The sequence below is a fragment of the Quercus lobata genome, chromosome 1, assembly GCF_001633185.2.
Source record: "Quercus lobata isolate SW786 chromosome 1, ValleyOak3.0 Primary Assembly, whole genome shotgun sequence".
NCBI lineage: Eukaryota > Viridiplantae > Streptophyta > Magnoliopsida > Fagales > Fagaceae > Quercus > Quercus lobata.
In genome coordinates this window covers 20537084-20550337 of record NC_044904.1, presented here as the reverse complement: position 1 = coordinate 20550337, position 13254 = coordinate 20537084, and the positions used below count along the sequence as shown (strand labels likewise).

The following is a 13254-nucleotide window of genomic DNA, read 5'->3' as shown; positions in this document are numbered from 1 at the left end:
CGTAAAGCTTAGTTTCAAGGATATTGACATCAATCTTCATGCAAAGATGAACATCGGGTCCACTGCGGTGACTCTTTGATAATTTTGTTTTGGGTACGTACTAATAAAGGCAGCATTAAAAATTTACAATTATTCTCTTTCTACAAATTAAGAGCATTTTATGCCCAAAACAAGAAGAAAACGCTCTGTAGGATATCTCTGAGAAAGGGGCTTGGCTTATGTATTGATAGACTAAACAGGACTCAGGTAGTCAGGTGAGTTTCTCCTCTAGAAGCTAGCTAAAAGCATAACTCAAAGTAGTAAAGACTGAAGTAAACAAGTAAAAGTTTGCGCGAAAACAATCTTTAGAATTGCTTTCTTTTTGCTAACAGAATATGTGTACTGTATCAGTTTTAGAAATATAGCTAGTGATTTTAATTTTCTGAAGGCATGGAAAAATTGGTGGAAATATCAATGACTAGTGATTTTACAACTGACTGTATAAGCCTATCCCACAGAGGCTGTAGCATCAGTCATCAGTGTAGAACAACAAAGACAACAAATTGATGCAATTTTTTTGGGGTTTCAAGAGCAGAACATTCTAGAAAACAGGTAACCATGGCAACCCTGCACAGTATCAAGCAAAGGAATTGTTTGGCATGCTTCCTCAGCATTACGGTCCATCCACTTTTCCAGGATAGCTTCAGCAAGAAGAACAATTTGATGCTGCAATACAGCTGCACCCATAGGTCCTACCAAATTCAACCTTGTTGCAGCAGAGATAACATCCCTCGTTGTAATAAACAAGTAAGCTCTCTGAGAGGTTCTACTATCCAACCCAAGAAGTCCACATATAAGCCCAAATATAGGAGCATGGTGAAAAGAAACAACCCCAGAACCCAGAGAGGTATCTCTCATGGATTTAAGAGAGGGGATTTCTGAAAAGACAGCAGCAGCCACTCTTATAAGTGCTGATCCTTGTGCAATTGATGCCTTTCGACCCACTTCATTTGTGAGCATTGCATCTAATGTTCTGTCAAGTTTATGCCAGGTTTCCAAATTAGGTGACAAGGTTGCAGAATAAACAAAAGGAAGGAGTAAGCTTCCAGTATTCTCTAACACATGGATCACAAAAGTTCGAAGATCCTCAGGACCTGATACTATACGAGTTTGGATTGCTGCCTCAAGACCAAAAGAATGAGCAAACCCACCTGTAGGAAGGATGGAATCAAGCAATTGCCACTGACTCCACTGTAAATGAGAGTCCATGGAAGTACATTTCTCACTTTCTTTATTCAATTCCGTCCCAGCCTCCATTGGAAGAGAGCAAGTACTCTAGATAGACAAGCAAATATCATAAATAGCTGTCTCTAAAAGTAAGAAAGTATATAAATGGTCTTAAAACATTTTTTTCACACATTCATTTAATAAAATGGTGCAGACAAACTCAATCTGTCAAGCCTGTGCAGTTTAAATGCAAGTAACAAACATTAATACTACTTTTGTCCTAACTACTCTCTTTTTTTCTGCTCAACCAAAAAGAAGGGAAAGGAGGAGTTGGCTTTTATGATGATATTTAAAAATGACATTTTCATAGAATTATTTTAGTTAGGTATATCAAAGGATTCCTTAAAAAATATTAACATGAAAAATTATAAGCTAATCAAAGTAAATTTATTTGCAGGTCAGCTATTCTGCAAGACATTTGGCTATCATCCTTACATTTGTCCATCATGCTTTTAAGCTTGTGATCCCCCTAGACATCGAAGCATAAGTCTAGTGAAAGATTTCCAGTGCCTCACACTTGCACATTCATTTTTTTTTATGCAGTAAGAATGGAACTGAAAAAGGCCAACATTCTTTTCAAGGAAATTTAGAGGATCAAAATTAGTGAGAAGAAACTCAACCTCTATAATTCACATAGACCTTTAAATTCTGCAAAGAAAATCAACAAGCAACGACCATCAGTGATAGAATGGGACCACTTGTAATCACCAGGTCAAGTGCCAATAAAGTCAAATAAGGTACTGTAGGAGGTGTTATCAGATATGATTAGGAAATCATTAATGTTGCGGCTCACCAAGCCTGCCCGTTCCATACAGCTTATTTTCAAGTCATTAGAAAATGGGCTGCTGTATCTAGAAAATAGTGATGTTTGAAAGAGTCGTACTTTGAATAAGCGTGGTTTCAAAACGGGATGCCAAACAGGCATAAGAGAAACAACAACAGCTGAAAGTATCAGCGATCATGGAGAAGATGCTTGGCAAGTGCATCTGCCAAGATATCTTCATAACAAGCAAACAAATAGAGTGATCAAATGATTAAGCAATACAAATTTAATTTTCACCCAGCAGCACGAAGCTCGACTAAGAAGAAGAGAAATCAACAAGCCAGAGCACAAAACAATTGGAGAAATGGTAATTCTTTTGGCTTCCCTTAAACTAGCCTCCTGACCTAATCTTACAACTAGGATTTGGCTTGTGTCCGGTGCAATATTGGGCACTCGATACAAAATTGACCACGTGTCAGTCTCGTGTACCGTTCATTCCTCTAGTGTCCCCAAACACATACACATTCAATTGACTTCTATTATATTCCAATGTTTTTATAACTGTTGAATCGCAACTATATGATTCCTTGTCTTATATTTAATTTCAAGGTGAAAATCTTTCCAAATTCGCCTAGACATTGCGTTTCGAGCAAAAACATATAATACTATTAAATTTTCACAAAAGTTTATAATCAGGAAGAGAAAAAAAAAAATACAATCAGATCACAAGAAAGGGCTAAAGGGTCATTAAAAAAAATATAAAGTTCTTGCATTTTGCAATTTAGTTTTCACAGGATTCACCAATATTTATTTTGCAATCAGGTAGTGAGAGTGAGATCGAGTATATATATAACCAAAGCCACAATCATAAATAGATATATATTCAAACTAAACCTTCAAGAAAATGAAATTGAGAGAGAGAGAGAGAGAGAGAGAGAGAGAGGGAGAGAGAGTACCTGAGTGGGAGTTGTGAGGCAGTGGTTTCGGTCAATGAGTTGATTCCTCGCAGTCGCAGCAGAGAGTGGATTCGCTCATCTCGGCGGGTATTTGAGAGCTTCTGCACTAGCAGATTCGAACTATTCGAACTTTCGATTTATTTGGTGTGATTCATCCATAATATATATAAATATATATATATATATATATATATTTTTTTTTTATAAATCCCATAATATATCTTATCGATTTTATTACAACTGGACTTTAAAATGTTTTGTCTTAAATTAAGTAGTGCTACGATTTTTTTTTTTCCCCTAGATTATTACTAAATTGGTCCTAAAATAATAGGATAATGGTTAATTTGGCTTCTTTTTTTTTTTTTTTTTTCAAGGAAGAACATAATACATATTATTAATAAAAATAAATAAATAAAAAAAAAAAACCGACAATATTAGCAAGAACAACGGAAAGAAAAAAAAAAATTTCAAAATCAGTATAAATATCATCCTTGAATCTACATTGTATCTAAATTTTAATGAAACATGTAGGGCCCTTGGGCTCAGAAGTTCATTATCTACCCATATATTAGGCCTGTGATCCAAGCCGAGAACAAGGATTTGCCCGAGGAGGATAAGTTTTCGTCAGAGGAGACTGTGTTGATGAATAAAAGGTGGGATTTTGTCATAATAGCTCAAGAGAATGTGCCGAGGATGAAGAAGTCCTCGGCTAGACAAAGCCGAGGTCTTAAGAGATGGTTTATCAATAAGGGTGACGATCCCGGAAATTCAGTTGGAACAGACAAGCATTGTAGAGACATTAGATAAGGAGGAGTCCCAAAATATCTTAAGTGAAAACTGCTACCTCCACATTAAATGCACTACAGCTAACTCCCTGGCCGCATTAATGTAGAAGTGATACCTGAACAGTGTATTTCAGCCTTACAACTACTACATGAGGACTTATGGAGGGATTGATGGGACAAGTATCCACACCGACCGACTGGCAAGTACGTGGAGGGTGAATATGAAAAGGAGAGGCAGTATAAAAGAGAGGAGAGAGTAAGATAGGGGGATCGGAAAATCCAAGAAAGAAACACTATAGCAGTTTACAATCAAATCTGTAACGTTATCTTAAAACTTTATATAAAAACCAGTGTCCTCGGATTTCGCCGAGGACGTCCTTTTCTTTTGTTTACACTTGTGTGTTTTCGTTCTTTTATCATCAAACCTATCTAACTTGTTGTTCGGTTAACTAAAACCCAATTTTTCTAACTCATTCTCTACAAATTCATTGTTTTTAGGCTTTTTGGGCATAAGTCCATCCATGTGTTGGACTAGGAACACAAAACGGGTCCTTACAAAACAAGTTACTGCGGTAAATATAGTACAAATGGTAAGGTTATAATAAAAAGTGTAAAAAAATCAAAATCAAAATCAAAAAAAATTTAATTATTAATTTCATTAAACTTAATTATAGAAGAGATAATTAAAAAAAAATGACTTGATTTTAAAACTTGATGGATGAAATTGATACTATTGTAAAGTGAGTAATATTTTTTTTTTTAAATTTTTACAATTAGATGGTTACAACTTACAACTAATGAAATCCCAACCCTCATAATATAAGAGAGTAGACTATGTCATTGAGTTAAAGACTTTTTATCACCAAAATTACATTGAACTTTATCAAATAGTTTTAAGAATAATCAATAATTTAAACTTTTTTTTTTTAACTAAATTGAAATTTACACCTTAAAGTTAAGGGTAATTTTAATTTTTCCTTTTAAGGTTTTAAAATTTGAATATGCAAGTATGTAGCCCAAGAGCATTCGCATCAAACTAGTTAATCTAGTCTGATGATAAAAATATAGCTAAAAGCACACAAAACTCTCCTACATCAGTCTCAATAAACTAGCACAAAAACCTTAACAAGGAACAATAACTTGTCTCTTATGGTAAGGGTAAGGCACTTTCATCGCTGCACCAAATAAATTCATTTTTTTATTTCCCTCTCTTTCTCTCTCTCTGATGATCGTTTCTTCTTCTCTCTATTTTGTGCCTCCTGGTCTTGTTTCTTCTCTCTCTCAAGATCAAATGCCTTTGGGTCTCTCTCACAATTAACTGCCTTTGGGTCTTCTCTCACAATCGATTGCCTCTGGATATCACATCAACATCTTGCTGAAATTAGATCACAATTTGGTTGTTGGTGACGATTGAATAGGTCACAATTTGGGTTTTTGGCACCAGTGGAGATGGGCGACAGTTGAGATGGGTTTCTGGTTGGTGTGCAACGGTTGAGTGCTGGTTCAACACCCTTGGTTTGAAACCAAGATCTGTTGGGTTTTGATGGTGGATCCAAGACACTTTATTTGGTGGTTGTGTGCTTGTGTTTGTTTTGGCTTTGATTTGGTTGTGTAACTTGTGTTGGAGTGTTTACGGATATCCATGTCTGGATGCAGATGCGGTGTGACGGTTGTGCTGAGTGATTGGATTGTGTTGGATGGTTATGGGTTTTGGGACGGTTGTGCTAAGTGATAGAATTGTGTTTGGTGATTGTGGGTTTTGGGATTAAAATTGTGAATAGAAAGAAAATAAGATTTAATTGAAACAAGGATATAATACTGAGGCTGATGTACGTGTATAAAAATAAATATATAGATAGCTAAATTAGAAAATGTAGTGTTTTTTTTTTGTGTTAATTTGGCTAGAAATTTGAGGAGACGGATGTGAATGCTCTAAGGTTATATCTCATTTTGATTTAAGCCACTTTGTTTATATATGGTAATGAAATTTTTGTTAAGAGCCCTTGCAACTTTTATTTTTATTTTTTATATAAAATAGAATTCTACTCTAGTCTAATTTAAGTGTATATGAGTGTGAAGCTCCCTCTTGAAGACTTGAACCCCGACCCTTTCTCCCCACACCCCACAAGCACTTATACTTGTGGAGTGACCATCGCACCAAGGGTGTGCGGTGGTCCTTTCAACTAAAAATGACATAGTTTTAAGAATCCAAAATTTGGAACTTTAGTAAGAATATTAAAATTATCCCAAAGGTTTAGCGTGTATATTGCAATTTAGTGAAAAATCATTTAAAAATTTTTTGGGACAAAATTAAAAATTCCCCAAATTTTAAGGATTCAAATTACAATTTATTTTATTATTATTTTCTAAAAAACAAAATACGTTAACAATTTTTTTTCTCTAAACTATTAAAAGTGTTATATTAATATATTTTGTTCTTAAATTTTGAAAAATATCTTCTTTTATTTTTTACAAAAAATTATTTAAAAAAAGTGATTTTCGTGTTTATTTTCACCCCTAAGCTATTGAAGAATTATTTTCAAGAAGTTAATACAAATTTTAGAGATTGAAACAATATTGAGCGCTGATTATTACATACATTATGGACGAACAGTATGCACCACATCAATTAAAATCGAGTATTTAAAATACAATTTAACTTAAATTCGTGTCTTCAAAATATAATTTTACGATTTCAATTTAATAACTAAAATCGTATTTTGTACGCACAATAGAATTTTTTTTCCATTTAGCGTTAATTTTCTAAGAATATCATTAGTTGTCAGGTTGCAAAACAAACTGGAAAACTAGCATCTCGAGTTTTTAAAACTCGAGATCAATTAGAACTCGAGTTTTTAAAACTCAAGACCCAAGCGGAGACCCAACCGGTGGCGTCCGATGTGGAAAAAAAATTCCACGTAGAACTCGAGTTTTAGAAACTCGAGTTCCACCATTTTTTTTTTTTTTTCCAGATCAGCCTTCGTCTTCTTCTTTCAATGTATCTCAAACCCACAAACACAAACGGAGGCAACCCATGTCTCCAAGAACACAAGCAATGACACCCATCAACTCTTCCATTAGAACATCACCGACGAAATCATCGATGTCTGAAAGCACGTGAGCATCAGCCACGATCTGAGCCGCTCCTCGGTCCAGTTGCCAACATTGTTGCCACAAGCGACGCAGAGTGACTTTGTCTTTCACTACAAAAAAAAGGTTCTATGGCCGCGTTTTTAAAACGTGGCTATATATCAAAAAAACGTGGCTATAGCATATAGCCGCGTTTTTTTAGGCCACGCTTTCTAGTGTGGCCTAAAACCCGTGACTATAGGACTGACGGTCCTATGGCCACACTTTTTAACCGCAGCCCAAGACCAGATTCTATAGCCGCGCTTAAAACGTGGCCTAAGACCAGGACCTATGGCCGCGTTTAAAACGTGGCCTAAGACCAGGACCTATGGCCGCGTTTAAAACGTGGCTATAGGATCGGACTAATGGCTGCGTTTAAAACGTGGCTATAGGTGACACTATAGCCGCATTTTTTAAATGTGGCTATAGGACATATTTTTAGCCGCATTTTTTAAATGTGGCTATAGGACATATTTTTAGCCGTGTTTAAAAACGCGGCTATAGCCCTTTTTTTCTTTTTTCTTTTTTTCCCTATAGCCCTTTTTTCTTCAGCACAATGCTGAAGAAAGACATTCACTGTCAAATAAATCATCAAATTCTTATCAATGTAACTCTCCTCAAACGAAATCCTTGTTTTTAATTTCAATTTACTGTATTCGTTACAAGATCTCCACCCACACAGTAAACACTTAAGTTGGGACTCCTAACCTTTTGCTTAGTAAATCAAAATAGGCATTTAACCAAACATAAAAGAAATCCATATCTGAATATGATATAAAAGAAACAAGCTTTAAAATGAAATGAAAGATAAAATTGTAATTGCATTAGTCAATTCCAATAGGCCAGAATCTCAGTTTGAGTCACAACTCTATTGCCTAAAAATTTTTGTAATTGCATTAGCCAATTCCAATAGGCTAGAAGTAATCAAAATTGATATTTACTAAGAGACAAATTCAATACATACATAGGGCCTGGGCAGTAGTTAGTCTTGCCCAAGGATCCTTCACCAGTAACTTCACCAGTCTATGGCCTCATTTTTAAAATGCGGCCACAGTTAAGGAAAAGAAAAAAAAAATTGCCAAAAAATAAAATACAGAGGTCCTTAGGCCGCGTTTTTAACTCAAAAAAACGCGGCCTAAGAACCTGTCTATGGCCACGCTTAAAAAACGCGGCCTAAGAACCCGTCTATGGCCCTGTTTTTAAAATGCGGCCACAGTTAAGGAAAAGAAAAAAAAAAGTTTGAACTAATATAAAGTACGGAGGTCCTTAGGCCGCGTTTTTAGCTCAAATAAACGCGGCCTAAGAACCCATCTATGGCCCCGCTTAAAAAACGCGGCCTAAGAGCCTGTCTATGGCCGCGTTTTTATGAAACACGGCTTCAGTCTATCTTGGGCCGCGTTTTTTATAGCCACGGCTTAAAAAACGCGGCCCAAGGCCCCCGCGTTTTGTAGTGTTTGTTCGTCGTCAGATCATTCCTCTGTTCTTCATTGTCAGATTGTTCTTCCTGTTCTTCTTCAGGTCTGTTGTTCTTCAAGTACCAAAATCAACAAACCCAAATCTCCCTAACCCAGGAGCGACGGAGGCAGCAGCGGCGAAGCTCCAGGCGAAGGTTTTTCTTCTTTGGGTCTTTAGTTTGATGAATTTTCGTTGTTTGATGATGTTTTTCTTCTCTGGGTTTGTTGATAAATTCGTTGTTTGATGATATTTTTTCTTCTCTGGGTTCTTTGATGATGTTTTTTCCCTGGGTTCCTTGTCTAGAATTTGCTTTAGAACCTCATCATCTGTTAAAAATGATTTTGCCTAAAATATATTTTTTTTTTTCCTGGGTTCTTTCTTTCTTCAGTCGGGTTCTTTCTTCTTTTTCTGGGTATATACTATTTGAAATTGAGTGTAAAAAACTCGAGATTCATTTTTTTAATCTCAACTGTTAGAAACTCGAGATCTATATGGCATAACCGTGTCCAACTCAGCAAACTCAACAAATAGAAAGTAAGAATTTGAGGCTCGAGATTGATATGAAACTCAAGTTTTAAAAACTCGAAATGCTAATTTCCATTAACTTACTATATTCTAACCCTTCACAATGTTAGTCGGCAAATATCCCCACGCACAATATCTAATAAAGTAGTGTGGACAGATGTGTGCGAGAAGCTGAATACCAACAAACATTAACCAACAATAAAGACAAATGACGTTACGCAAACAGGGACTACAACAGAGGGAGAAACCCCAAGTCGGAGGAGTTGTTGAACACTTGAACCAGCCAGTTCAAAAAACACAAAAGCTCCCAAAATAGTAGGTATCAAATTTTTTTTTTTTAAAGATTGTCCTAAATGGAACCCACAGTGTCATCACCACCACCACCACCACCAACTCCTCCACTTCCAGCGGTTTTGCCCAAACCCAGTGATCTCTCCCCACATCAGTTGGAGTTTCTCGACCAACATTTCCGAACCCACCAAGATCTCCTCTCCAAAACTCCCCATCTCTTCTCATCACTCGACAAACGCTGCTCTGATCTCGACACCCATCTACTCTCCCTCGGGACAAGCCTCACCAAACGCGCCGTTTCATGGATCTCTCGTTCCTTCGCTGCCAAAACCTCCCTTCACAATCTCAATCTCAAACTGCACAACCTCAACCTCCGCACTGTTCCACAAGGTTTGTTCGTATATGTTTGGTTTCATTCTTAATTACCGTTGTTCGAACTATTGTTGTATGTGTAATATGTTTATGTTCTAATTTTCTTTTTTATGGGATTGTAGATGGGTTTGGTTCGAAGATACTGGGTGAAGAGTTGCCTCTGGCTTTACTTGCTAAGCAAGTCAGGCAAATTGAGAGTATTCGCAATTATATTGGTGGGTTACGGACCAATTTCTATTTCTATTTCTTTTCCATTCTTATGCTTTTCTGAATGTGTGACCGACTTGACAAATAGTATTACTGTTACCAACTTCATAGCCTTAAATTTCCTTCACATGCATTTACTTCCTCAACTTGTGTCTTTATTAGTCAATGGTGTATATCTGTGTTGTCATGCATACCTGTCAGTCTGAGAAATTATGTTCATCTCATAATTGATTATATATTTTGATTCATAGGCTTAGATTCTTGTGGACATTAACATTATCCCAATTCCATCTGTTAACATTTTATTTTTTGGCCAAAATACACTATTGGTCTCTAGACTTTAGTCCATAAGTGATTGTAGTCACTCAAGTTTAAACCGATCACTTTGAGTCCCTAAAAAACTTTAGAGTGATTGATTTTGTTCCCTATCAAACTTAATGTGATCACTTTTAGTCCCTACAGAGTGATGGTGTGTCAAATTTTTAGTTTGTCACATCATCTAAGGGACTAAAAGCAATAACTTTAAACTTAAAGACTAAAATCCATCATGGGATAAACTTTATGGATTAACAGTAAGCATCCCCTCCCCTTTCCCACTTGGCATACCAAGGCACAAGCTAAACTTACTTTCTTATTATATCAGAAACTGCTCTACGGTTGGAAGCTCTGGTTGGGGATCTTGAAGATGCTGTTTTCTGTGTTGTGAATCGCCACTCTGGGTTCCTCTTCTCAGCAAAGGTTTTAAAGTCATCAATTGCTACTGTAATGGTCTAGTCCCTTCACCCCCCCAGCCCCCTTCCTTTTGTTTTGCAGTATTCCTGGTTGCATGTTGAAGTGGTAGGTTAGTTGATGGGAGCCAAAATGTTGAACATTAATTTGTGTTGGAATGCAGGACTCTGGACCAAAGCAAGAAAAGTTGCTTCAAGCCATAAAAGCCATGAATGATATTGAAGAAGCATTAGTAAATGTTGTGAAGTTCCACCCTCAGTGGCGTAATCTTTTGATATCTGTTGATAATAGGGTAGATAAAATTTTGGCGGTTATTAGGCCACAAGTTTTTGCCGATCACCGAGCTCTTCTTGGTTCTCTTGGATGGCCACCAAAACTTTTAACATCTAAAATTGAAAGCGGACAAATATCTGGCCTCCCTAACCCTCTAGTTTTGATGCAAGGTGACAAAAGAGAGAGATATTCTCATAGCTTTATAGCTCTTTGTGCTTTGCAGCATCTGCAGAAACGGAGGGAAGAACGACAGCGTAATCTTTTTGGGAAAAAGGAGTACAGTATGCAGCTTTGGGCTATTGATGAACTGGTATCTCCTATTGCATCACGGATGGAATACCACTTCTCAAAATGGGCTGATCAGCCTGAGTTTATTTTTGCTCTTATGTATAAAATTACTAGGGATTTTATCGTTGGAGTGGATGATGTGTTGCAACCTTTGATTGATAGAGCAAGACTGGTAAGTTGTAGTGCTAGAGAAGCTTGGGTGTCTGCAATGATCCAAATGCTGTCTGCCTTTTTAGCAAAGAGATTTTTCTCTGGTCTTGCTGAAAGATACAAAGAAAAACATATGACATCTGAAGTTATGACTTCATGGCTTCATCTGATGGACCTTATAATTGCTTTTGACAAACAGATGCAATTGCTTGTAAATTTGGAAACTGGTCTCTTCCTGGCAGAGTCTGAAAGGTTTGAAGGCCTTTCAAGAGGCATATCAGTATTAATGATATTCCATGATAGGCCTGATTGGCTCAAGATTTGGGCAAAGATGGAGCTCAAGGATGCTTGTAAGAAACTAAAGGCAGAAGTGAAAGATGAGAGAGCTTGGATAGTTGATAATAAACATGGATTGGCAACATACACTGAGCAATATGTTCTTTCTACTAGAGAAGATCATAAAGCTCCGTTCATTGCAGAATCCGCCCTTAAAATTTCCTGGGAATTGATTGAACGATGCCGAACTATGCCAGCCACATTACTACGCCTACGATTTATCAGATCAACTGCAGTCAAATTCCTCTGGTACTTTTTTGAAGTACTGCTTTTCCGCTTCAAGGGAACCGAATTCTCTCCTGACAATTATGATGATGGTGCATTGATCAGATTATGTGGACTGATTAATGCTGCCAGGTATGTTGATTCTAAACTGCAAGAATGGAGTGATGATGTGGACTTTCTTGAGATGAGAATTGCTGAAATTGATTCCAACCTCCATAACAAAGATGAAGGTATTGACTGGGGGTGCTTTTTTGGAGAAGAAATAAAAAATTTGTCTGAACTCGAGACCAATTGGCTTATGGAGATAATTGCTGTTATTCTTCGTGCATTTGAAAATCTTTCATGGGAATATGTCCAAAATAAGGAACATTTTGAGGAAGAGCAAGAAGTTTTGTCTCCAGTTAGATTATCAGCAACCATGGATCTAGTTGTATGCACTGATTTTGTTGAAGCATTAGATGTTCTAAGAAGTCAGCTTCAAGTTTTGAAGACAAGCCTCAATCCAAAAGACTTCTTGGATTTATGGAGAAGTGTTGCTGAAGGACTTGACCATTTCATTTCTTGCAGCATTCTCTCAAGTGAGATTCACTTTTCTGACAGGGGGGTCGGTCAGTTTGAAACTGATATGCAAGCATTGTTTTGTATTTTTCAGCCTTTTTGTGCTCGGCCCCAAGCGTTTTTCCCTTGTATTAAAGAGACTCTTAAGCTTTTAAAATTGAAGAAGGAAGAGGTTAAGCATTTGCAAGTAGTTTTATCCACCGGAGAAAATGGAATAAAATACTTGCATCTTTCTGGAATTTCTCAAATACCTTTTGATCAAGTTGATAGAGTTTTGAGGAACAGGAAGTTTGGAACTTGATATTTACTATGGTAGCAGATAGGATTTTTAAAATAATTTTAATTTTCTCACTTGCAGCTGGTTGTAGTTGAAATAGAATGGTACTTTCTTTTTGTAATTATTTAATCTAATTTAGCTGGCTCTTTGAAGGCAACTGAATGAAATGCTACACAGAAGAGATTACAGTTCATGGTTGCCACTTGCCACTCATAAATTTAAGGTACTCCCTCCATTTTGATTTTTACTCTTCCAGTGTGTTTGGATGGAGAGGGGAGGAGAGGGGTTAAAGGGAAGGGGATATGGGTTGCTTAATTAATCTTATCTGGATAATTTTCAAGAGGGAGAGAGAAAGGGGTGTGAAGGGATTTGGAGAAATAAGATACCCCACCAAAACCCCTCATTTTTAATTCCTTCCAATTGGGGAAACTTGAAGGAGGGGGTATTTCATGAGATCGTCTCACTACATCATTTTACAATTTTGGAGGGGTATAGGTTCCACTTATATAGCTATATTATGATTTTTATATAACAATTTTGTTTATGATGTCAATTTATATACATTCCTATAAATTTAAAAAAAAAAAAAAAAAAAGAAAAAAAAAAGAGGTATAATCCATCTTCAATTTATAAGATGTCTTATTATTTATTCCATCACATTTCAATTTT

General features: G+C 36.5%; 2 protein-coding genes across 3 annotated transcripts; one reads left to right on the top strand and one right to left on the bottom strand.

Annotated features, from left to right (window-relative positions):
* Positions 1-326: 326 nt before the first annotated feature.
* LOC115982738 (urease accessory protein F) lies at positions 327-3128 on the bottom strand. Its single transcript, XM_031105444.1, has 2 exons — positions 2986-3128; positions 327-1314 (listed from the first exon to the last, which is right to left on the bottom strand). Exon 2 carries the CDS (start codon positions 1294-1296, stop codon positions 565-567), a length of 732 nt encoding a protein of 243 aa, XP_030961304.1. The 5' UTR covers positions 1297-1314; positions 2986-3128; the 3' UTR covers positions 327-564.
* A 5940-nt stretch (positions 3129-9068) lies between these two features.
* LOC115982727 (RINT1-like protein MAG2L) lies at positions 9069-12775 on the top strand. Of its 2 annotated transcripts, none has more exons than XM_031105436.1 (4): positions 9069-9560; positions 9665-9757; positions 10393-10487; positions 10642-12775. In XM_031105436.1, exons 1-4 carry the CDS (start codon positions 9233-9235, stop codon positions 12607-12609), a joined length of 2484 nt encoding a protein of 827 aa, XP_030961296.1. In that variant the 5' UTR covers positions 9069-9232; the 3' UTR covers positions 12610-12775. The 2 variants fall into 2 exon arrangements, with proteins under 2 accessions (XP_030961296.1, XP_030961290.1); XM_031105430.1 differs by having other exon boundaries at positions 9070-9560; positions 10393-10511.
* The last annotated feature ends 479 nt before the right edge of the window (positions 12776-13254 follow it).